Source organism: Amblyraja radiata, chromosome 27 (assembly GCF_010909765.2).
Source record: "Amblyraja radiata isolate CabotCenter1 chromosome 27, sAmbRad1.1.pri, whole genome shotgun sequence".
Classification (NCBI taxonomy): domain Eukaryota; kingdom Metazoa; phylum Chordata; class Chondrichthyes; order Rajiformes; family Rajidae; genus Amblyraja; species Amblyraja radiata.
Window position 1 is genome coordinate 11,299,464 of NC_045982.1, and position 27,176 is coordinate 11,326,639.

General features: G+C 41.6%; 1 protein-coding gene across 1 annotated transcript; it reads left to right on the forward strand.

Annotated features, from left to right (window-relative positions):
• Window positions 1–5,077: 5,077 nt before the first annotated feature.
• Window positions 5,078–27,118, forward strand: LOC116988430 (protein disulfide-isomerase A6-like). Its single transcript, XM_033045115.1, has 13 exons — window positions 5,078–5,279; window positions 6,985–7,123; window positions 10,359–10,416; window positions 11,055–11,181; window positions 12,670–12,773; window positions 14,404–14,534; window positions 16,436–16,550; window positions 16,932–17,075; window positions 17,295–17,379; window positions 23,303–23,375; window positions 24,799–24,957; window positions 25,665–25,761; window positions 26,535–27,118. Exons 1-13 carry the CDS (start codon window positions 5,246–5,248, stop codon window positions 26,601–26,603), a joined length of 1,335 nt encoding a protein of 444 aa, XP_032901006.1. The 5' UTR covers window positions 5,078–5,245; the 3' UTR covers window positions 26,604–27,118.
• Window positions 27,119–27,176: the final 58 nt, after the last annotated feature.

The window sequence follows — 27,176 nt, forward strand, 5'->3', positions numbered from 1 at the left end:
GAAGATGTTCGTTTAGGCACAAAGTACTAGAATAACTGTGTTTAAGAAGAAACTGCAGATGCTGGAAAATCGACGGTACACAAAAATGCTGGAGAAACTCAGCGGGTGCAGCAGCATCTATGGAGCGAAGGGAATAGGCAATGTTTCGGGCCGAAACGTTGCCTATTTCCTTCGCTCCATAGATGCTGCTGCACCCGCTGAGTTTCTCTAGCATTGTTGTGTACCTACTAGAATAACTGAGCAGGTCAGGCAGCATCTCTGGAGAACGTGTTATGTCTGATATTTATCTCTAATTAACATTATTGAAGCAAATGATCACACTGCAGTGTATTGGACATTGCTCTGCAAATTGACTGCCATGTTGCCAACATTAAACGTTTCAATAGATACAAAATGCTGGAGTAACTCAGCGGGGGCAGGCAGCATCTCTGGAGAGAAGGAATTGGTAATGTTCAGAGTGCCTTCTTCAGGTTGAGAGTCAGGGGAGAGGGAGACACGGAGATAATGAAGTGTAAGGTATTGAAACGAGACACCAAAGGGGATAGGAGGATCGAGGAAAGTCTAGTGGATCATTGTTAGTTAGGCGAAAGTGATAACAAAGCATATAGAGATTAAAATCTCTAAAAAGGGAAAATGTTTGCAGGGCTCACTGAGGTATGGGGAAAATAGAATTTCAAAATAATTTTAACGATGAGGTGAAGAGATAAGAGGGGGCATGAACTCAAACAATGACAAGACTGAGCACTGGAAAGAGATAGTGTTTAATAGTATAGTGTCATGGGGGCATGAACTCAAACAATGACAAGACTGAGCACTGGAAAGAGATAGTGTTTAATAGTATAGTGTCATGATGTGAACTTAACCAATAACACTTGCTCCCAGTATACCCTCTCGAGCTTCTGCCTAATTACATTGTAGTTTGTCTTTTTCCAACTTACCACCTCCCCCCAAGGTCCAGCTTTCTCCCTCTTCAAAACAATCTTAAAAATTGTAATCACAATAAAGGGAAGGGAAAGCATCTGTGAAGGAAATAGCTTTTGGACAGAAATGTTGGAATGTTATGGGTATATACGATAGCTGGTATCGATGTGGTGTTGGAATATCACAATTTTCGATGAGAAGCCATCAGTTTTTATTTTCTCTACAGATGCCTGAATTGTTGAGCATTTACCGGTATATAATTTTCCGTTTTCACTTCAGGTTTCCTACATCTGTAATAATTTGTCCTTGACTGAAATGCTTTTGGGTTCCACAACTAATGTCTTCACAAAGTTGCAAGGAGATTTACTAGAAGCATTCAAGGTAAATACAGATGCACTTTCCCAATGGCAGAAAGAGCAGAGGCTAGTGAGTTAGCAAAATTGACAAAAAGGAAACTTAGAGGGGAGAAACCTTTTCTCACAGTAATGTGTATTCATGTTAAAGACATAGAGTGATACTGTGTGGAAGCAGGCCCTTCGGCCCAACTTGCCCACACTGGCCAACATGTCCCAGCTACACTAGTCCCACCTGTCTGAGCTTGGTTCATATCCCTCCAAACCTGTCCTATCCATGTACCTACCTGTCTAACTGTTTCTTAAACGTTGGGATAGTATCTGCTTCAATTACCTTTCCCGGCAGCTCGTTCCATACATTTTGTGTGAAAAAGTTACCGCTCAGTTTCATATTAAATCTTTTCTCCTTCACCTTGAACCTATGTCCTCTGGTCCTCGATTCCCCTAGTCTGACTGATGAAGGCCAATGTGCCAAATGCCTTTTTGACCACCTTTACCTGGGACTCGACTTTCAAGGAGCCATGTACCTGCACTCCTAGATCCCTCATTCCCACAACACACCCCAGAGCCCTATAATTCCTGCCCTTGTTAGATGTCCCAAAATGCAACACCTCACATTTCTCTGTATTAAATTCTATCAACCATTCCTTAGCCCCCTTGGCCAATCGATCAAGATCCTGCTGCAATATTTTACAACCATCTTCACTATCTGCCAAACCACCCACTTTTGTATCATCAGCAAAGTGGTGAAAGCATATTCAACTACAGCTTTCAAAAGGAAATACAATACTTTGTTGGATGGAAATAAATTTTACATGAAAAGAACCAATAACATCTCCTCTTGTAAGTTTGTATAGGCAGATAGTGGCACAGCTGCTGCCTCTAAGCACCAAAGATCCAGGTCCGATCTTGACCTCGTGCTGTCTGTGTGGAGTTTGCACGTTCTCCCTGTGACCACATGTGTTTCCTCTTGGTACTCTGGTTTCCACCTCACATCTCAAAGACATGCAGGTTTGTAGGTTAATTGGCCTCTGAAAAATTGGCCAACGTGGATGAGAAAGTGGGATAACATAGAATTAGACACAAAATGCTGGAGTAATTCAGCAGGTCAGGCAGCATCCCTGGAGTACATGGATAGGTAACGTTTTGGGTTGGGACTCTTTGACAGAAATTGCTGGAGTGCCTCAGGGTCAGGCAGCATTGACACAAAGTGCTGGAGTCACCTATTCATGTTTTCCAGGAATGCTGCCTGACCTGCTGAGTTACTCCAGCAATTTGTATCTTTTCTAAACCAACATCTGCAGTTGTTTGTTTCTAACATATAATTCTGTGGAGATGCAAGAAATTGCAGTTGTTGAAAAGTGCTGGAGTAACTCAGTGGGTCAAACAGCATCTCTGAAGTACATTGATCATTCACCCTTCTTCAGACTGATTTTAGTTGGGGGAAGCAAGCTGGAAGAGGAACTAGTGTGATATGGATGGTTGTAGTGGACTCAGTGGGCAGAATGGCCTGTGTCCATATAAAAACAAGGAACTGCAGATGCTGGTTTACAATAAAGAACAGAGTGCTGTAGTAACTCAGCGGTTTGGGCAGCATCTGTGGAGAACATAAATAGGTGACATTTTAGGTCAGGAACCTTTTTATCCAAAAATAAACTTTATTCAGCATAATACAAAACAAGAACAGTGCACAAACTCTTCCCACATTCTCAGTGGCTATACATATTCATTAGCGTTATATTTGGTAGTGTTACCAAAACTATCCCTATACCAGGCACCCTTGCCACTTATGTGGCCCCCTGGGTTGATATCCCTTCCCTTGTTTGAGGGGCATCTCCACCAGACTCTGTCCCCCAATGTCCTGCAGCAGAAGTTACCTTCAACTATGGGCTTCCCCCACAGAACCTTGGTGTTGGCTGCACCAAGCTTCAATGCGTCCATTTCGGATTGGGACCCTTCTTCAGACGGATTGTAGTTGGTGGGGTGGAGAAAGCTGGAAGAGGAACTAGTATGTACAGATGTGTCTTTTCATACTTCTATAGGAAGGAACTGCAGATGCTGGTTTAAATCAAAGATAGACACAAAAAGCTGTAGTAGCTCTGGAGTTCAAGCAGCATCTCTGGAAAAAAAATAGGAGGCGTTTCCTATTCCTTTTCTCCAAAGATGCTGCCTGACCTGCTTAGTTACTCCAGCTTTTTGTGTCTATCTTTAGGTCATATGGATGGATGTTTGGTGTGAATTTAGTGGGCCGAACGGCCTGTTTCCATGCTGAACATTGATTCAAAACGGGTGTCAGGGGTTATGGAGCGAAGACAGGAGAATGGGGTTGAGAGGGAAAGGTAGTTCTGCCATGATTGAATGGCGGGAGTAGACTTAATGGGTCTAAAAGCCTAATTCTCCAAAAGGCCACCAACATAATCAAGGACGAGTCGCACCTTGGCCACTTCCTCTTCTCCCCTTTCTCATCGGGCAAAAGGTAGAGTGTGAAATCACACACATCCAGATTTAGGGACAGTTTCTTCCCACCTGTTGTCAGGCAAGTGATCATCCTACCACAACTAGGAAGCAGTCCTGAGATAATATCTACCTCATTGGAGACCCTCGGACCTTCTTTGATTGAACTTCACTGGCATTATCTTGCACTACACGTTATTTGCGTTATTCCCTTCATCATGTATCTGCACACTGTGAACGGCTCAAATGTAGTCATGTATCGTCATTCCGCTGACTGGTTAGCACGCAACAAAAGCTTTTCACTGTACTTTGGTACACCTGACAATAAACTAATCATCTTTATGATAGACACAAAATGCCGGAGTAACTCAGGGGAGATCCTTCTTCAGACTCGGATACAGTCTGGAGAAGGGGCTTGACCCAAAACGACACCCATTCCTTATCTCCAGAGATGCTACCTGTCCCGCTGAGTTACATCAGCACTTTGTGTGTATATATTCGGTGTAAACCAGGATCTGCATACACACAATCACCTTTATGAAATTGGAATTGTCCGAATACGCCACCAAAAATCTTGTGTAATCATAATCATGGTTTACCAAACCTTTTCAGTGACTACAGCAGATTTTTGTGAAAAGGCTCTGACAAAGATCCTGACACTGTTTGTCGTGCAATGTAAATTGAAGTGAGACATACGAGTTGAAGCACCGCTTTCTCATGATGAACCCTTTTCTGAAAATCGGCCTAGGATTCAACCTGAATCACCTATTTTTTTGAAATGGAACACAATCAAACTAGTCAGTCAAAGGCTCCAAGTTGCAGTAATCGGCCGCACCAAACATCCTATAAGCGCTATAGGATCTTTGGGCCGCACTAAGCGCCCGCCTCCTGCGCGGTAACGACCAAAGATCTTCGGTAACGACGAGCCGGCAGCCCCCCCCCCCTCCCCCCTCCCCCCTCCCCCTCCCCCTCCCCCTCCCCCTCCTCCCCAGCGTCACGCTCCCCACACCCAAAGATCATAGAGCTCTATGAACTTGCCCACACCCCCCCCCCCCCTCACCCTTCTCGACCCCCCAGCCCCGCCCCCACCTCCAGCCCCGCCCCCACCTCCAGCCCCGCCCCAGCCCAGCCCCGCTCCCACCCCACAGCCCCGCCCCCACCCCTTCTCGACCCGCCCCCCCCCCCTGCCCGCGCGCCCCTCCTCCTCCGCGCGCCCGCGGCGCCCGCTGCTGCCGACACGTGTCCGTCCCCTGGTTGGCTGCCTTGCTTTGACCCCGGGCCGGGGTCAGCAGCGAGGGGGGGGGGCGGGGGTTGGGGGAGGGGAGGGGCAGCCAATGGGCTGCGGCCACGGTAGGAGTGGGCGTGGCACTGGAGCGGAGCGGCGGCACTGGTGCGCGGGAGTCGCGTCCTGTAGCTATAGGATCACTGGTCGCCAACACGGCTCCGGACACGTGGCTCCCGCTCCCACACACGGCCACGGTTAACGCCGCTCACACTCACACACCGCCACGGTCAACATGAGAGGGCAGAAGGAACCGCTCCGTGTGCTAGGTGAGTGTCCATCACTGTGCGTGCGTGTACGAGACCGACGGGTTTATTTACTCTTGGCTCCTCCAGGCCTTTAAACGACGGAGAACAGATTCATCTCCACGCCCGAATTCATCTCCAATAAATATTTAATGATAGGCATGGCGTCCTTTCTACGGTATCTGGGCTAACCAGAGGGTTACCAGCATAGTTGGGGTTGCAAGGGACTACAGATGCTAGAATCTGAAGTGCTGGTTCAGCTCAGTGGGTCAGGCAGTATCTCTGGAGGAAGACAAAAGTGCTGGAGAAACTCAGCGGGTGCGGCAGCATCTATGGAGCGAAGGAAATAGGCAACGTTTCGGGTCAAAACCCTTCTTCAGTATCTCTGGAGGATATGGTTAGCCGACGTTTCAGGTCGGGACCTTTCTTAAGACTTAAGAAGTCTGACGAAGTGTCCCGATCCGAAACGTCGCCTATCCGTATCCTCCAGAGATGCTGCCTGATTCGCTGAGTTACTCCAACACTTTACAATGAGCACAAGAAGAGAGTTATTTAGCATATTCGAGTGAAACATCTCCTTTTAGTTATTGTGTGCAGACCATTTTACACATTAAGCTACAATTAATATATGTTGAAACTAATGTACTTTTTATTCCCCAACATTAGTTTTCTTTGTGCCTTTTGTCGTATGTTTCATAGTTATATGAACAGTTTACGACGATAATGGTTTCCATTACTGACCTTTATGGCCACTGTTTTATGCCCTACCTGAAATACAAACCACCTAGATGGACTCAAAATGTGGGAGTAACTCAACGGGTCAGACAGCATCTCTAGAGAAAGGGAGTAGGTGATGTTTCGGGTCGACCTACTGGGTTAAGGGAGGGAAACTAGAGGTATGAAAAGGTTCAAAACAAATCAGATCCTGCACCGATGACCAAGGAAAGGTGGAGCCCACAATTGTCCATTGAAACTAAGCAGTACTATCAATACAATATTGTGTGACTTTCAAGCCAGCTTATAATGAAAAGATGCCTGGTTTTAATTGGTGATATTTTGTTTTGTTTTTAAATACTTGGGAATGGCCAGTTAAAGATGTTCATAATCTGTTTTGAATGCAGCTGTTATAAGGTGCCTACCCTGATGTTTGCTTTCTTTTGTACCCTACAAATCTATTCTGTAGTTGTGACATTGGTTTAGTAACTGCAACACGTAAGTGGCTCTCTAGCAATATCAATAATCCAACAACAAAGTATTACAGATAGTTCAATCTGAATAAAGATTCATAGTGCAGAAACAGACACTTTTGCCAACTATATCCATTCTGACAGTTCCACTCAACTAATCACATTTTGTGCATTAGGGTCTTGACCTTGGTGTTTGTCTAGTTGCTGCTTAATATTTTGAGAGTACTTGGAGCAGTGCATTCCAAATTTCAATCATACTTTGTGTGGATTGGGTGGTGGGGTCGCCTCGGATCCATTCTAAAACTTTTATGGCTGGATTCCATGGGCTCTGGGAGTAACACATTTTAAGGTTTCAGATCAGTGAAAAATATTAACTATCTCTGCATAAGCATTGCCGACTGGAGTATTCCAGGTATTTGAATTTTATTGCAAAGGTTTATTTTACTGAGTATGCATGTAAATTAAAATTACATTTGTCTACTCTGGTCTGAAATTAAGTGTAAAGGTTGTTTCAGTTACACAAGTTCTGTTTTGCTTTGCAGGTATCTTTGGCACATTGCTTGTCACTGTCAATGCTCTTTACTCAGCGAGTGATGATGTTGTAGAACTATCCCAAAATGACTTCAACAACGAAGTTATTCAAAGTGATGAACTATGGTTGGTGGAGTTTTATGCACCATGGTGAGTTCCAAAGACTCCGACTTAACAAATGGATCTGCTGTAACTGCATAGACCAGGTCAAGGTGAAATACATGTAATATACAAAACCCATCACCTTACAGTTCAGTTATGTACTTATATGGTCACTCCACCTGTATTTTTTAAATTTTAGTTTATGGCCTCTCACATTGAGAAACTTGCAAGGAACAAGTCATGTATAGAAAAACCTAGCATTTTTATCCAAGATGTAAATATAGACACTTATGTTAAAATAGCAGTTGTAAAAGTTGTTTTCCAAATTTCTTTCTGCGTGATCATCAATTAAACATGCTTGGCAGTGATTGACGAAAATCTAGAAATGTTGCATTACTGGATTCGGAAGTGTAATTATGTTAATAAATGGCATTAATTCTTGTAGTAACATCTAATCCTATAAATCAAGTTCATTTTATTGAAAATGAAACTGGATGAACAGATCTTCTCTGTTTAAACCTGATGTGCACAATAATATTTTAACCGTATTTGAAAGACTAATTCACCTGGAGTTTCATCTGTTTGGAGAAGGAAGAGGTCATCAAGAGAGTGAATTCAGAATGACAGATGCATTAATTTGCTAGATTCCCCCCCCCCCCCCATATTTACTTAATATAAAGATCATTTCTAAATGGCAGGTTTGATGATGGGAGATTGAAGCTGTGATGAATGCTGACAGTGAAGCATGAAAATGTTTGTGACATCTGTCGGGTAGTAGAGTGTAGAAGATAGATTCAGCCTCTGATTGTTGTCCAAGGATCTGTGGTATTAACATTTATGCACTATAATTTTGTTCATCAGCACTTTGAGGAAGTGCTTGTACATTCTGCAGATAGATGGCAGATTGTTTTAATCGTTGCCACTTTACAATTTTGCTGAGCCAGTTAACGTACAAACCTGTACGTCTTTGGTGCATTGGAGGAAACCAGAGATCCCGGAGGGAACCCACGCAGGTCATGCCGAGAACGTACAAACTCCATACGAACAAGCCCCGGTAGTCTGGATCGAATGTGGGTCTCTGGCGCTGTAAGACAGCAACTCTACCACTGCACTATCGTAATTCTGCTCTTTTTCATGATTCCGTTATAGTCTTGTATCTTGACTAAAGCACCATACTCTCATGCCACAGACTTGTTATCCTTCCAATCAAGTTTATTTCATTGGTCACTGGCTTGAACTGAAGCAATCTGAGCATTCTTTTCCATTTAGAACGGAGGTTACTTGCTTCCATCTTAGCAACATATTCTACACCCTGCTCCAATTTCACTGTGTCACTGTAATTATTGTAGACGTAAGGAACTGCAGAGATCAAAAAAGACACATGCTGGAGTAACTCAACGGGTCAGGCAGCAAAGCTGGAGAACATGGATAGGTGACGTTTTGGGTTGGGACCCTTCTTCACCTACCAAAATTATCCAGAGATGCTGCCAGACCTGCTGAGTTACTCTGGCACTTTGTGTCTTTACTGCAACTCTTGTGTTTGCTTGAATCACCTTAACATGCAGTTCATTAAGATCCTTGTTGCCCTGCTTGGCTTTCTGTATTCACTGTGTTAGCATCTGTTTATTCCCGTTCTCTATGGAATTTGAAAATAAGTTAAACTAATACATTTTAAAACTTCCACAAGATGTTACACTTGTTAAATAATTAGACCCTAATTAAAGGGAAAAAGGTTATTCACACAAATTGCAGATGCAGCAATTATATGCTGGTATGCAAATTTGTAGTTCCTTGTAAGTATTTTCCCTTTAATTACTTGGCAGTTGTGCTCTTTATCTATAATGTCTATGTCATGTCACTAATGTTCACGATTAATTAACGACATGCAAAAACAAGAAAAATGTACGTATTATTGCTTTGTTGGCTTTCATTAGTATTTTGATGACTTGCAGTGCTGGCTGTGTAATTTTACTTTGGGATGAAAACTTCAGATCTTGTATTTCCAAATTTGAATGATCTAGAATATGTGATTTTAATGTTTTTGAGCCTTTGGTCGAATGGGGGCAAACTGAAATGACAGATTGAGAATAATGCATAAGTCTCCCTGAGCCTGTGATAATTTTAAAGAAACATAAGAAACAGGAGCTGTAGTGAAGCTGGTTCTGTCATTCAATAAGATTGGGTAATTCGGTCTCCACTACCTTCCTATTCCCTCCCCATATGCTTATAACACTCAAGTTTAAATCTCTTAACTTCTGCCTTGAATTTATTCACCCATTCGGCCTCCATGACTACTGTAGCGGAGAGTTCAAAACATTCATGACCCTCAGAAGAAATTCCTGCACCTCCATTTTGTCCCAAATCTGTGAAATCTATTCTGAAACTATGAGCCCAAGTCTTAGATAACACCCTTGGGGAAAACATTCACCCCATCAATTTACCTGTAGAATCTTATCTTTCAATAAAATTGCCTCCCATTATTGTAAACTCCAGTAACTGTAAGATCAAACTGTTTGACATTTTTTCATTCCTCAACCCCCTTCTTCCCAGGAATTAACTTGGTGAACCTTCCCTAGTATCTCCAATACTAGTATATTGTTCATTATGGACACGATAAGGATGTAGTCTTCTAATTATGGTCTTGCCAGTACCCCATGATACTGGCAAGACAATGTAGACCAAGGCATCTAAACGTTCCTGCTTTTTTACTACAAAACCTCTGAAGACTCATCCCTGAGCTTTGAAAATCAACAAAGCCCTATCCCAGTGTTGTCCACAAAAAGCATAATGTTTTGAACCCCTCTTATGGTTTTCAAATGTTTCTGTACATGAATCAAATTTTAGAATAAATATTTATTGTTGAAATGCCGAAATGAATTTTAGAAATCAGTTTAGTTTGAAAAAAAATGATTTTCACTTTATTTTCCAACCATTTTTACATTATTGCAGTGTACTGAATACTTGCTGAGTAGAGTGGATTTATACTGGGAGGTAGGTAACCAACCAGTCAGGTATAGATTTACTCAATCACTCACTAACCAATCCACTGCAATAAAGGTAAAAACTCTGAACAATAAATAGGCAAAATCTTTCAAATTAAACTAATTTTTAGAAATTATTTATGGTTGAGTAATATTTCTAAAAATCGATTAATGTTCAGAAAAAATGAAATTGGTGGGCTTGGAAGACTAGATCTTCTGATGGCTTATTACTTATTGTTTGTATATTTTTAAGTTTTAATATTTTAAAGTCTTAGTTTCCTAAAGAATACTTTCTCCTTCAGGTGTGGACATTGTCAGAGTTTGGCCCCAGAGTGGAAGAAAGCTGCATCAGCCTTGAAGGTTGTATTTTAATGCAGTTTACTAAATTGGTTTGTAATTTAAAATTATTCAAATGAGTTTTCCTAATTAAAGATGAGTGACAATTAAAAAAAAAAACTTTACATTTGGTTTTCCTTGAGTACTTGTTGATATATAATTCCACATGAGAACTTAATGGCTTTGATTATTTGTATAGTTTTAGTCTGACTTTGCTAAAATGCATCATATTTGCTTTTGTGTTTTGGAAAAATAATATTTGCTGTTGCTAGTTACTGGTTTAAGATCTTTGCACGAGTCCCGGTAGCGTGCTAAACATTTGTTACAATGTATATTATTGCTCTTTAATTTACTTCGCTCTATTCTACTTCATTCACTCTGATTATTGGGGCAAAAGGGCAGCCCTTTAGCTGGTGAAAAAAACACTAATATACTGTTCTAGTGTTCTGTGGCTAGCATGCTATGATTTTGAAATGTATATATTTTTGTAATTTGTCATTTGTGGTTTGAAAGCCACTTAATTTCCTTTTCCACATTACTTAATAGTGCAGTCCCAAACAATGTTTTCATGCTTTGTAGGAATCAGTTTTTTGCTCTGCAATTTTGAATTTTGAATTTAAATTGGGAATGGACTAAATTGTAACTTTGCTTTAATGTTGCAGGGAATAGTAAAAATTGGAGCAGTAGATGCTGACAAACATCAATCTCTCGGTGGGCAGTATGGTGTTCAGGGATTTCCATCCATAAAGATCTTTGGATTAAACAAGAATAAACCCGATGATTATAATGGTAAGTTATGGGGAACTCAGTATGGAAATTATTGTCGTTGTCATACAACATGGTAACAGGCACTTAAACCTGAATTGTCCGTGTTGACCACAATGTCTATTTAAACGTTTGGCCCATATCCCTCCCAAACCTTTTCAACCCATCCAAATGTTTTCTTAATGCTATAATTGTAAGCGTTCCTAGAACAACCATATACTCACCACCCCAGGTAAAGTTGCCCCGTGGGTCCCTTTGAAATGTTCTCCTCTTACTTAAAACTGCCCTCTAGTTTTAGACTCCTCTACCCTGGGGGGAAAACTGTAACATCAACTTTATCTATGCCCCCTGTCACCTCTATAAGGTCATCCCTCAGCCTCTAATGCCCTCCAATAGCTTTTCCACTGTTGACATTTGGCACAACGGCATGTAGCTCCCTAGCTTGCCCTTGCAGCCATTCTGAAATCCAGACAAGACATTAGCCAACCTACAGTTCTGGCACCTTGTCCTTGCATAAAGATGATGCAAATATCTCTACCAGATCCCATGTAATTTCTTTCTTGGCTTTCTGCAAAGTCCTAGGATGCACTTGATAAGGGCCTGGGAGTTTATTCACCTTGACATTCTTCAAGACTGTAACTCTGTAATGTGGATATGTTCTAATACGTCACTCTTAATTTTGCCTAATTCATTAGCCTCCTTGGTAAATGGAGATAAATATTTAATACCTCGCCCATCTCCTGCAACTCCACACATATAGACAACTGCAATCAACCTTTAACTTCCTAGTTACCCCATTGGTCTTAATATACTTGTAGGGTCTCTTAAGATTAACTTATTTGCCAAAGCTATCTCGTCCTTTTTTTGTCCTCCTAATTTCCCTCTTTAGTGTGTATATATATCTCTATCTCTTGTCCTCAATAGATTTGCTTGTCACCAGCTGTCAATAGCTGACATAAACCTTTTTCCTGACTCTTGTTTCAGTATCACTCATCAACCTGTTTTTTTTTGGGTTTTTTTAAAATCGTATCATCCTTGCACTTCATTCCACCAGGAACATGCTGTCCTATCTCACTTTTAAAAGCCTCGCACATGCCATACATTCCTTTACCTGCATCAGCCTTAACCAGCAATCTTTAAGTCTGTCTAATGCATTCAAAATTTCTCATGTCAATTTTAGAATTTTAATTTGTGGGCCTACTTTTTATTACAACTTTTATTCCTCCTGTTCTATTAAATGGCCAATCACTACTACAACACCTCATAGTTGTAGTAGTGATTTATAGCTGTAACTTAACCAAATTGCGCAAAAAAAAAAAGAAAATTGCTTGTTTTAATACAGGTAGTAATTTGGTGACTATAACATATTTGATATTTTCTGTGATTTGGGTTGTGGGAAATCGGCAAGAAAAAAAAAATCTTATAAAAGCATTAAATTTAAAAAATGGTGAACTAGAATTTCATATCTAAAAACATTATTTTGATATTAATGTTGATTGTAATTACATACAGGTGCAAGATCTGCTCAAGGAATCACTGACGCGGCTCTTAACTCTTTGCGGTCAATTGTCCGGGATAGACTTGGAGGCAAGAGCGGCTCAGGTTCTGGCAAAAAGGTAAAATCTATAACTCTTAGAAATGGACATTTGATTTGGAGATGTAACTGATATTTCCGTACATATACAAATACAAATGTGGCATTATCTATGAACTGGCCATCGTATTCAATGGATCCTGCAGACGAGCATTTTGTTTATGGTCAGCAGTGGAGGAGCTAATGTATTTTGAAAGGCAGGATATCTGTCGTGCTGTGGTGACTAGATGCATAAGAATGAGCATCAATCAATACACATACAAGTAGCATAAGTAAAAATGCTAGAAACACTCAACAGATCAGGCAGCTTCTCTTGGAAAGAAAATAATTGCTTTCGAAGATTTTTCGTCAAAACCGGCTCAGAGAGATTTTTAAGTTGTGGAGACGATAAGGGGAGAGATTTGGAGGGGGGGGGGACAAGGGGCATGTCTATTGTGTTGGGGCCAAAGTGGCTGTAGAAATGGGATGTTAATCAGAAATTTACAGTGATAATATCTTAGCCTTCTGATGTTTATGCAAGCAAGTTCAGTGCAGGTAGGAAGAAAGGACTTTCCAAAATAATTATTGTGGCATATGAGGGAGAGAAGAGATCTTTTGCAAATTAATGTAAATTCTTTTCGGTGAGAACCTTAACCAAAGGCATTAATTATAATTGAGTTTTGGTATTAATTCCACAGAGAAATTGAGGATTTGGTTGAGACCAATAAAAATACTTTCAATAATTACAGTTTGCTTAACATGTTGTGTCTAATATGAATGTTTATCTTGTATTGAGATGTACAATGTGTAGGAAGGAATTGCAGATGCTGGTTTAAACCGTAGATAGACACAAAAATAGACATCTCAGCGGGACAGGCAGCATCTCTGGAGAGAAGGAATGGGTGAAGTTTCAGGTCGAGGCCCTTCAGACTGGTTAGGGATAAGAGAAAGGAGAGACATAGACGATGATGTGCATAGATAAAGAACAATAAATAAAAGATATGCAAAAAAGTAACAATGATAAAGGAAACAGGCCATTGTTAGCTGTTAGTAAGGTGAAAACTAGAAGCTAGTGCAACTTGGGTGTGGGAGGGATAGAGAGAGAGAGAGAGAGAGAGGTGATGCTGGGCTACCTGAAGTGAGAGAAATCAATATTCATACCACTGGGCTATAAGCTGCCCAAGCGAAAAAGATGCTGTTCCTCCAATTTGCATTTAGCTTCGCTCTGACAATGGAGGAGACCTAGGGCGGAAAGGTCTGTAGGAATGGGAAGAATTAAAATGACTGGGAGATCAGGTTGGTTCAGGCGGGCTGAGCGAAGGTGTTCTGCGAAACGATTGCCCAGTCTACGTTTGGTCTCGCCAATGTATAAGAGTCGACATCTTGAACAGTAGGAAACAGTAGATGAGGTTGTAGGAGGTGCAAGTGAACCTCTGCCTAACCTGAAAGGACTTGCGGGGTCCCTGGACAGAGTCGCGGGAGGAGGTATAGGGACATGTACAATGTAATTGAAAATGAGACTGGGAAAATGTACTAGTAATCATCTGTAGTTGAGACAGAGCTTGAACATTCTTTTATTTGGAATTTACATTTGGCTTGCTGGATGAAGTGAGAGGAGCGTGCCTGTGTGTCAATTTTTGCATGCTTAAGTTTTAATTGTTGTCTGATTACAGAGCAGTGATAGTAAATCTGATAAAAAGGCTGTGATTGAGCTGACGGATGATACCTTTGACGCAAATGTTATCGGGAGCAGTGACATTTGGATGGTGGAGTTCTATGCACCCTGGTGCGGACACTGTAAGAGGTAAATTTCTCAGATCATCATATATTTGGGAGAAATGTGCTTGATGTATTGTGGATGTGAAAACTGAAACCGCGAAATCTGACGGAATCTTTGCATTCAATTAGGGTCATTTTGTGTTGAAGGTGGCAAGCATGTGGATACTAAAGAAACATCAGTAAATTATTCAGGTTTGATCATGCACCATGAAATGCCTTTCCCAGAAATGTGAGCATTACTTCTGTGAAATGTATTTCATGTGTACAATATCACATGTACAATATATAATTCCATGCACAATATCACATTAATTGGTTTTATTTTCAAAATCTGTTTTTTGTGTATTTCTCAGTTAAAATCACTAATCTAATACCTTGGATATTCGTCTAAATTGGTGAAGAGATCTACAGATATTGTACATCTTCCTTGTATTTAATTTTTCCTGCATTGAAGAGCCTCCCAATACTTGATTCTCATCACAAGAATATCCAGGTTAATTTCAATAAAGCAGTTTCCACCCATGAGACTGCATTTCAACAAGGAACCAATGTGCCAAAAACATTGAGAAGATTGCCGGAGAAACTCTTCATAAAACAAACAATGTTAATTATGGCATCTGGTAAAGTTAGGCCAGGATAATTCAAAAGAATAGTTCATTGTTGAAAATGCAGAATGAAGGAGTGTCAAAGTAAAACACTTCTGAGTGTGAGAACAAATTGAGAAACTCCCATTATTTTATTCTGAGGTGTACAATTAATGCTTGTATACTTGTATGTGCTTTCCTTTGCAATTTAAACTTAAACCAAAGCAAAACAGTTGCAACCCCTCTCCACGTGCTCTCTTCTGTCACATTATTTCCCAGCATGCTAGCTGCTCGCATCAGTTGGTAAATTCTAATCTATATCTAGCTAATTGCATTTTTAGTGAGTAAAATAGATTTATGTTTTTCCTTAATCACAAAATGATGGAATTCCTCAGCAGTGCAGGTAGCATCTGGTGAGACGAATAACATTAGTATTATAGATTAATGCATGTTCATCGGAACTGGTAAGAACGTGTTAGTAAAGAGAAAGAAGAGAACGAAGGGAATGTCTAAATTAGGGTGGAAGCTGTGAGTGAAATGCCATCTGCAATATTGAGCATCTGGGTGTTAAGCCACTTTGGTGCAAAATCACTGTACATATTCAATTTTTATACATTAGTGAAATGTACTGTTTGTCAATTATTCCAAAATGCCCAGTGGATGGTGAAGTACATTTGTCTCTATAATGAATGAATGGACTATTAAATCATTTGCCTGTGTTTACATGTGGCTGATTAGAAAATGTTGATAAGACAATGGTATGATTCAATATGGTTTGGGTCTCTAAAAACTCTCTGTGTACAGTGAACCCCTTCAATAATGGAGTCGTAGTGGGTTTAGGTTATAGCGGCCCCCTGGCCGCAACACACACACCCACACCCACACCCACACCCACACCACCACCCCACCCCCTCCTCAGCCAGTTACCCGATGAGCTGGGGCAAAGAGAGCAAACAGCATGAAGGCGATGTGAGTACTGGATCCATCCGTCGTGCACTACGTGTGGGCCAGGCCACTCTCGTGCACTACGTGTGGGCCAGGCCACTCTGCGGGTCCCCGGCTTCCCACCCCTCTCCCGCTCCCTCCAGGCTTTGGGTTTACTTTATCCCCATCACTCAGTGATAGTCAACAATCGGCAATAATGGACACCAACTGCTCTTCCCCCACACCCGTGGTCACTCATTGTGAGGGTTTGCTGTATTCCTTGTTTTGATAGCACTTCATGATTTGGTTAGCAAATGCGGTCAATAATTACATACAAAATAGTGAAGTGATCAATGCACAATGCTTTTTTTTAAATGCTTTTATTAACTTCAATAAATGTGTACTTGGTTTTCTAAAGGTTAGAACCAGAGTGGGCAGAGGCAGCCATTGAGATCAATGAGCAGACAGGTGGGAAGGTGAAATTGGCTGCAGTGGATGCCACAGCTAATCAGATGTTGGCTGGTCGGTATGGGGTAAGTGATTAGATGCTCTGGGGTCACAGTACACTAATGTTTTTATAATTTGAAATTCTAACTGAAACAAGTGTTAATGTTTTAAACTTTTTAAGAACCAAAGCAATGCTTATTTTGGTACCAGTAAACTTGTTTACTTTATAATTGAACTTATTAATAAATGCACTAAGTATTCAGCTGTTTTACAAATGCTCAGGAAAATATGTCTGTTAAAATGCATGACACACCAAAAAGTTGTTTTTGTATTTGTTTCCCATTGTTTCATTTTAAGAAAAGTGTAGCTATCTGATTCGTGTCCCAACCTTTAGACTTTTTAATCTAAAGTAATGTTTAACATTAAGAACATGCACTAACAAAAGCTATTTTGATTTCTGCCTGCAGGTTCGTGGCTACCCCTCCATTAAGATATTTCACAAAGATGAAGATGCCCCAGTTGACTATGAAGGTGGAAGATCAAAAAGTGATTTTGTTGCTCGTGCTCTTGAGATGTTTGCTGAAAGTTCCCCAGCTCCAGAACTGCAAGAGGTAAGGAGTGGATTGGAAAATGAGTACAACTGTTTTCTTTCATATAGAAACAAAGACCATATCGACCATTAAGAAAAAGTGGAACACCTAAGATATCACTGAAATACAAGCCATTCAAAAGTGTTATCCATCTTTAAATTCCTAGTCATTTGTAAAATGGGCAGTCGTGTTGAAATATATTCATGCGCAATAACAAATTATCTCATTGTTTCAAAATAGATTACTGATGAGGATGTACTAAAGAAGACATGTGATGATCATCAACTATGTGTTGTTGCTGTATTACCACATATCTTGGATACTGGTGAGCATTAGCTGTTCGTACTATTTTATGTTGATGGAGTATACGACAAATAGTTTAACTGGTTTGTCACTGCCTGCCATGTTGTGATTTAGCAGGCATGAGATTTCTCCGCGGAAATCCGCGGGTTTTGATTATTGGGTAAAACGAAATAAAAGAAAAATCGGTTTAAAAAAAATTTCTGTCAATCTCCGCTTTCAATGGCTTTCCGCTTTAGCGTCACGACGTCTGGCGTCGTCGTCAGCGTTCGCGTCAGCTCGAGCTGGGCCACGATGGCGCCGCTGGCAGGAGAGTGGCTGAGGTAAATGGTGACGACGGCTGAAGGGAAGCAGACCCAGCACGGCACCGGGACCGCAGGGAGGAGGGAGGGTTCACCCTCAACCAGGGCCCCAATCTGGGTGGCAAGCGGTAGCCGGCACTGCTGCTGCTCTTTCCCCCCCCCCCCCCCCCCCCCGTTGGCTCAACTCTACCCCCCTCCCCCTCCATTGAGCACATATATGCTCATTCCCCCCCCCTCCTGCCCGAACTCTGCCCTCTCCCCTCTCCCCCATTCTCTATTCCTCCCCTACTATAACTCTTCCCCCCCCCCCCCCCCCCCCCAACACCACTCCCTCCCCTGGTACAACTCTCCCCTTAACCCCCACTCTCCTGGTATAACTCTCCCCTCACCCCTTCCTATGGTACAACTCTTTTCCCCCAACTCCCCTGGTACAACTCCCTCTCCTGGTACAATGCTCCCCTTATCTCTTTCCCCCCCCCCCCCCCCCCCCCCACTCTCCTCGTATAACTCTCCCCTTGCCCCCTCCTCTGGTACAACTCTCCCCTTGCCCCCTCCCATGGTACAACTCTTTCCCCCCCCAACTCCCCTGGTACAACTCTTTCTCCCCCCCACCCCACTTATGTTAGAAGCACATGTTGTGCAAAAAGGAAGTCTGTATCACAACTTGGCAAACCTATGAAAAATAATAGGAACACATTGCATCCATCTAGTATATGACTTGTTTCAGTTTAAAATATTTTCTTTCATTTGAAAAACAAAAGCATTCAAGAGCCTGTTTTTACAAAAAAAAAAATTTTAACCTGATTCAATGTGTTATTGTAAGGTATAATTTAAAAAAAATTATCTTGAGAAAACATAATTTTTTTTAATTACAGTATAAATTAAAGGTAAACAAGCAAGGAAATTGTGTCATTTCTAGGTATAATTATCAAAAATTTACTGCATAAAGGGGGCACTGCCCCCTGGACCGCCAACTTCATCTTTTTTCATTTTTTCCTGTCTCATGCCTGGATTTAGGTTCTTAAGTGTTGGGTTTAGCTCCTAAGAAGCACCCCATTTTCTGAAAAGGAAAGAATAATTGTGGATTCCAGTATGTCTTCAAATCTAGTCTGATAATAGTGAGGGGTGCTGAGGTTCAGTCAGAGGAAAAGTTAAAAGACCCCATTACACTTTCAAAGAGTGATGGAATTATTCTGTACAGGGGGGATTGTTTATCCTTCAATATCTCTGTAATAGAAACATAGAAACATAGAAAGTAGGTGCGAGAGTAGACCACCAGGTCCGTCGAGCCCGCACCGCCATTCGCTCATGGCTGAACACTAACCAGACACACTTACCCACAAACAGTAGACACAAGACACAGAACACAAGACACTACCCTCCCCTTTATACCGCTATCACCCCTCTCCACCCCAAAAACCTCGTGATCTCCTGGGGGAGGCAAAAAACCGGATAAAAACCCAGGTCCAATTCGGGAAAAAAATCCGGGAAATTCCTCTCCGACCCCAATCTAGGCGATCGACACTTGTCCAGGAGATCACTCAGGTCTTACTATACTAACCATACCTAGGTCCATATCCCTGCCCTCTCCCCGTAGCCCCTTATCCCCTTGGCAGCTAAAAAAACATCTATTTTAGTCTTAAATATATTTAAAGTTTCTGCTTCCACTGCTCCCTGGGGCAGTGAATTCCATAAATTAACCACCCTCTGGGTGAAGAAGTTCTTCCTCATCTCAGTTTTAAAAGAGCCCCCCCTTATTCTGCAACTATGTCCCCTAGTTCTAGTTTCCCCGATCATTGGGAACATCCTCGGTGCATCCACCCGATCAAGGCCCCTCACGATCTTATATGTTTCAATGAGATCGCCTCTCATTCTTCTAAACTCCAAAGAGTAGAGTTCCAGCCTACTTAACCTTTCCTCATATGTCAATCCCCTCATTGCAGGAATTAATCTTGTAAACCTTCGCTGCACTGCCTCCAGGGCTAGTACATCCTTTCTTAAGTATGGACCCCAGAACTGTACACAGTATTCCAAATGTGGTCTCACTAATACTGTGTACAGCTGCAGCAAGACCTCCGTGTTTTTATACTCAATCCCCCTAGCAATAAAGGCCAAAACTCCATTGGCCTTCCTGATTGCTTGCTGCACCTGCATACTAACTTTTAGTGATTCATGTACTAATACCCCTAGATCCCTTTGCGTTGCATTACAACGCAGCTCCTCCTCATTTAGAAAATAACTTGCCCTATCATTTTTTTTCCCAAAGTGAATGACTTCACATTTATTAGTATTAAACTTCATCTGCCAAGTTGTTGCCCACTCACCTAGCTTATCTATATCCTTTTGCAGACTCTTCCTATCCTCCTCATCCCCTACTTTTCCTCCCATTTTTGTATCGTCCGCAAATTTTGATATATTACACTTGGTTCCCTCCTCCAAATCATTTATATAAATTGTGAACAACTGGGGTCCCAGCACCGACCCTTGCGGAACCCCGCTAGTTACCGGTTGCCATCCCGAGTATGAACCATTTATCCCCACTCTCTGCTTCCTATTTGTTAGCCAATCCTCTACCCATGCTAATATATTACCCCCAATTCCATAATTTTTTATTTTTAGCAATAGTCTCTTATGTGGCACCTTGTCAAAAGCCTTTTGGAAGTCCAAGTATACCACATCCACCGGTTCCCCTTTATCCACCCGGGTTGTTACTTCCTCAAAGAATTCGAGCAGATTCGTTAAACAGGACTTCCCCTTCACAAAACCATGCTGGTTCTGTCCGATGAAGTCATGTTTATCCAAGTGCCCCGTTAGTGTTTCTTTAATAATTGTCTCTAACATTTTACCCACCACCGATGTTAGACTAACCGGTCTATAGTTACCCGCTTTCTGTTTACTTCCTTTTTTAAATATAGGTGTTACATCGGCCATTTTCCAATCCACTGGAACCGTTCCTGCCTCCAGGGAGTTTTGGAAAATTATCACCAATGCATCCACAATCCCCACCGCTATCTCCCTCAAGACCCTTGGATGTAATCCATCAGGCCCAGGGGATTTATCCTCCTTCAGTCTCATTAATTTCCCTAATACCACCTCCTTGGTGATCTTAATAGTATTTAGCTCCTCCATTCCTACCGCCCCCTGTTTATCCAACGTTGGAATATTTTTTGTGTCTTCTATGGTGAAGACTGATACAAAATACTCGTTTAATGCCTTTGCCATTTCCATGTTCCCCACCAACAACTCTCCAGTCTCACCCTCCAATGGACCAACGTTCACCTTAGCCACCCTTTTTCTTTTTATATAGCTATAAAAACTCTTACTATTAGTTTTTATGTTGTTTGCTAAATTCCTTTCATAGTCTATTTTCCCCGTCTTAATTAATCTCTTAGTTATTTTTTGCTGACCTTTAAATGCTTCCCAATCCTCTACCCTCCCACTATCTCTGGCTACCTTATATGCCCTTGCCTTCAGCCGAATACTATCCTTTATAGTTTTACTGAGCCATGGCTGACTGTTCTTACCCTTACCCCTTTTTTTCTTCATAGGAATAAATTTTTCTTGAAGGTTATACAGTAGACCCTTAAACGTACACCACTGCTCATGTACCGTCTTATTCTTGAGTCTGCTATCCCAGTCAACTTTGATCAGCTCAGTCCTCATACCTTCATAATCCCCCTTATTTAGACTAAGCACCCTAGCCTGAGTTTCAACCTGCTCCCCTTCTATTTGAATATGGAATTCGACCATATTGTGGTCACTTGTTCCCAACGAGTCCCTAACTATGACATTTTTAATTAATCCTGCTTCATTACACAGGACCAGATCCAAGATTGCCTCCCCCCTTGTCGGTTCTGTGACATACTGTTCTAGGAACCCGTCTCTAATACATTCTATAAATTCTTCCTCTAGTCTACCCTGCCCAGTTTGGTTTGCCCAATTAATATGAAAATTGAAGTCCCCCATGATTACAGCAGTTCCCTTTTTACATGCGTCAACTATTTGCAGATTTATGTTCTGACTAACAGCGTCACAGCTATTTGGAGGTCTATAAATTACACCCACTAGTGTTTTTTTCCCCTTGTTATTCTCTATCTGTACCCAAGCTGTTTCACTATCCTGATCCTTCAACGCAATATCCTTCCTCTCTATTGCCGTTATTCCCTCCCTTATTAAAAGGACCACCCCTCCTCCCTTTCTTTCCTGTCTATCTTTCCTAATTGTCGAGTACCCCTCTATATTTAACTCCCAGTCCTGATCCCCTTGCAGCCATGTCTCCGTAATGGCCACGATATCATAACTATATATACTTAATTGCACCGTTAATTCATTTATCTTATTACGAATACTCCGTGCATTTAGATAAAGCACTTTCAGATGATTTTTACTACCCTTCCTTTCCGTTTTTGCCCCTTTTACATCTAGAGCTTTATCTTCACACATTCTGTCTCCTGTCACATTTTGACTTTCCGCTTCCCCACTGATACCCTGCTCTATTTCCTCTACCCCTGCCGTTATTACCCCCCTTGATACCTCCCCCCCGCTACTTAGTTTAAAGACCTCTCTACTGCCCTAGTTATATGATTTGCCAGGACCCCAGTCCCAGCACCGTTCAGGTGAAGTCCGTCCTTACAGAACAGATCCCCCCTGTCCCAGTACTGGTGCCAGTGGCCCAAGAAACCAAACCCATTATTCCCACACCAGTCTTTGAGCCACGCATTCAGCTTTTTAATTTTACGTACCCTCGCCGATTTGGCCCGTGGCTCAGGTAGCAATCCGGAGATCAGTACCCTCGAGGTTCTGCTTTTTAATTTATTCCCTAACTGCTCAAACTCCTTCAGCAGATCCTCCTTCCTCGTCCTTCCTATGTCATTGGTCCCCACATGGACCACGACCACTGGATCCTCCCCCTCCCACTGCAAATTTCTCTCCAGCATCGCAGAGATATCCTTAACCCTAGCACCGGGTAGGCAACACAGCCTTCGGGACATGTTCTGCTGGCCGCAGAGAACCTTATCTACCCCCCGAATAATACTATCCCCTATCACTACGGCATTTCTTCTAACTCCCCCCTCTTGAATGGCCTCCTGATCCACGGTGCTGCAGCCAGGTTGCTCATCCCTCCCACAGCCCTTGATCCCGTCCTTACATTGAGTAAGAGCCTCGGGAATGCTCGTCAGGGACAAGGGCTGTGGCTCCTGCCGCATCTCCTCCTGGTTCCCCCTACCTGCCTCGCTTATGGCCACACCTTCCTTTCCTTGCTCACTGCCTACTGAATTAGTTAAACTGGTCGGTGTGACCATCCCCTGGCACAAAACATCCAGGTAATACTCCCCCTCCCTGATGTACCGCAGCGTATGAAGTTGGGTCTCCAGCTCATCAATGCGGAGCTGGAGTTCCTCTAGCCTCAAACACTTACTGCAGCTGTAGGGATCTTCTACATCAATGGTGTCGACAAATTCCCACATCTCGCAGTATTGGCACATCTGATGTAATCAACTCATTTGGCTTAGACCATTTCTCCGCATTGCTTAATTTATTGGCTCACTTTAAAAAACCCTTTCATCCTTTTCAAAAAAATACTTGCAACATTGAATCCAATAATTGTTGTGTACTTGACCAATTGTCTGCTTTATCTTTTCACAGGGGCTTTTGGGAGGAATGATTATTTGAAAATTATGGAGGCTATGGCCAACAAATACAAGAAGAAGTTCTGGGGGTAAATAACCTTGTTCAGAAATATTTGAATAATGCAACAAATATCGAGATAGCAAATTCATTCATGGATAATAATGTGTTAAATGTTTTTTTTTGTACAAATATTCAGGCTGCACACGTGGTAAGCTATAGTCATGTAATCACACAACATGGAAACAGGACTAACTTGTCACTGCAGACCAAGATGCCATATAAGCTAGACGCACTTACTTGTTTGATCTTTATATCCCATTAAAATCTTTTCCTATCCATATACCTGTCCAAATGTTATTTTAAATGTTATTATACCTGCCTCAACTACATCCTCTGTCGCCTCATTCCAAATATGTACCATCCTCTGAATAGAAAAATAAACCTCTCTGATTCCTTTGTGATCTTCCCCTCTCATCTTAAATTTACTGACGGGCGGGGGGGTAAAGACGTGTATGTGCATTCATCTATGCCCATGAGATTTTATACACCTCTGTAAGGCCACCTCTCAATTTCCTGTGCTCTAAGGAATAAAGTCGGAGCCAGCCCAATGTTTCCCTATATCACAGTCACTTGTGTCCTGGCAACATCCTCACATTTTTTTCCTGACCTCATCCCATTTCTACCCATCTCATTTGTGCCAGTGCGCAAAACAACATGGCTCACCCTCCACACTTCCCGAGAAGGCTCTAGCCACTCAGAGACATCCTCAATCCTGGTACCAAGGAGGCAGCACACTCTACTTGAGTCTCATTTGCAACCAGAAAATCTCCTGTCTGTCCCCCTACCAAGTCTCCAATTGGTATAACCCTGTCTGACTTTATCTTTCCCCATTGTGCCTCCAACCCAGTCTTGATACCTGCTACTTGTTCCTTATTGGCCATCTCTTCCCCCTCTCTGATATCATCTAAAATTGTATTCTCAAAGTGAAATAGGCATAGGGAATTCTTGCACTCCGCCTACTTTTGCCTTCCAGGTGGTCCCCAGCTATTTTCTGCCTGTGGGTATGATTATGTCTGAGATGATCCTGGGGTATGCACCTCCAGTTCCTTCCTGGCATTAGCCAGGAGATGCAGTTGGACACATCCCACGGTCTAGTCATCGGGAACAATGGAAGATTCACTGCCTTAACTTCCACCCTGAATGCACAAAGACTAAGAAGGAGTGTTTAAAAACACAACCTTACTTTCTTTCCCCTTGATCTCCTCAACAAGGCATCTGGACTTGCCTCAACACTTGCGCCCTCAATAACAGGCAGTGTCAAAAACAGCTACTCTAAATTGGCTGCTCTTCCAGTGTCTGCCCGCCTTTTATAAGCCACCAGGGGCTTCCAGTGCTGGAAACTAATGGCTGCTTTTCACATCTCCTGTGCTGTTTTGCAATCTGTTGGATAAAATTGCTTGACATTTTTGTTTGCTATTGTTTTTTTCATAATTTCTTTTTCCTTTATTTAGTTGGCTGTGGACTGAGGGAGGAGCGCAGACAGAACTTGAAGATTCTTTGGGTATTGGTGGATTTGGTTACCCAGCTATGGCTGCAATTAATGCCAGGAAAATGAAGTACGCTCTGCTGAAGGGCTCCTTTAGTGAACAGGGCATCAACGAGTTTCTTAGGTAAATCAGTATAATAACAATGTTGAAATTTGAGAATTCTGCTTGCTTGCTGAGCTGAACCAAGTCATGTTGAATATTTTGGCTATTGAATTGTCAATTCCAGCAAAGAGGCTTAGAAGGGTTTCGGCCCGAAACGTCGCCTATTTCCTTCGCTCCATAGATGCTGCTGCACCCGCTGAGTTTCCCCAGCAATTTTGTGTACCTTCGATATTCCAGCATCTGCAGTTCCCTTTTGAACAAGAGGCATTGGTAATGGGTGAGGAATTGCCACTCCAGCAAAGCTTTTGTCACGTTTTCTATTAAATGAATGCTGCTGGAAAAACTCATTTTCAAGACTCTCATAAATAACAGAGTTTGTATACCTAATAAATTTCCAATCAGAATTTCTGTGGACATACCCTTATTGAGCTCGCTTTTATAACGTTTAAAATTACTTGTTATTTATTTATTGCACTTTATTTAGCTATTTGAGATGTTTGATGTTATTTTCTGAAAAGGAATCCATTTTGTCTATAGCAACAATCATTTCACAGTTACTTTTATTCAGATTTGGGTCCTTGATAATGTTGTTTGTATGTATGTGTATTTAATGTTCCAGTTCTTAGATGATTCTCAAAGGCTCTACATATGGTTTTCTTATTGATATACTTGTTTTATTTTTAATTTCAATTAAATGACCGAATAACTAAACTTTCACTTTTCCACAGGGAGCTGTCATATGGGAGAGGTTCGACTTCTCCTGTCAAAGGAGCTGCTTTCCCCAATATTAACATGGTGGATCCATGGGATGGCAAAGATGGTCAGGTAGGTTAATAACTGGAAAACAAGCCCCTGCGTGAGCACCTTATACTTTTAACACTAAAATGACCTGGCTGCACACCAATAGCCAGGGGCTTTGAATGCTTTACGAGCAAATCCCACAAAATAATACAACTTGAGGCTGAAACTAAATGTGCACTATTGTAGAAATCTATAGTCACAAGACCATATTGAAATGGAACAAGTTTCCATTTGCAGGAAGACTGCATCCAGTCCACGGGTTGTTTTAAATTGAATGCCTATTATAAATTGTCTATCTTAGGAAACGGGCTCAAAGTTCTTCATATTTTATGAATAGAAATTAAGTGAAATTCACTGCTGCAATTTGGTGCAGTGCTGAATGACTTATTCTGTGGCTAAACAAGAATGATTTGCCTAGACATAGTATGAGAGGGTCACGTGGGACTGTAGTGAAGAGTAACAACTTGAGAAAATAGAAATAAAAGCTGAGATAATCACATACTCTAATAATGCATTTCATCTGTGGACGACAGATGGCACAATAGGCTAAGTGTTCGGCTGGCAACCGGAAGGTAGCTGGTTCGAATCCCGCTTGGAGTGCATACTGTCGTTGTGTCCTTGGGCAAGACACTTCACCCACCTTTGCCTGTGTGTGTCCTTGGGCAAGACACTTCACCCACCTTTGCCTGTCTGTATGGAAGTAATTGTGTGAAGCACTTTGGGGTCAATGCAAGTTGACTAAAAATGTGCTATATAAATAAAGACATCATTATTATTATTATTATTATCTTCCACAGTTACCAATAGAAGAAGACATTGATTTAAGTGATGTAGATCTTGAACATGATAACAAAGATGAGCTGTGAATTAATGGCATTCCCGTTCATTGGCAGACAGCATCCTTTATCTGAAGTATTGGACTGATCATCTGTCTGCACCAAAGCCTTATTTGATCTTTCTGGCTTGCTGTATTTCTACTGTATCGTGTAAATAAGTTTCACTGGGATTTTTCTATTAAAAAGAGAAAATTGAATGTTACGTTTCAAAATTTTTACATAAACTCATTTAATAGACCGGTCAAGTTGCCATTTATTGTACATTGTTACACTTCACTGACTATTTAAATGGATTATTTGGTCTCTTTTGAGGGGTGGGATGTGGTGTAAACCTTCAAATGTATTTTTGACATTCTTGCATGTATTTGAACAATTATTATTCCAAAGAATGTGATCTGTTCTACATAGGACAAGTAAAATCATGGTGATTTAGCCATTAACTGGGATTGAGCATTTGGAACTTGGATACTTATTACATTTTGTTGAAGGTGGTGTGTATGAAATAAATTGATGCTTCTAAGAGCTGAAGCAAGTTTGATAGTAAAGAAAGTATGGTTATTTATTTTTTACTAAACCTATATTCCAGAGACTCGTCTCTCCTTT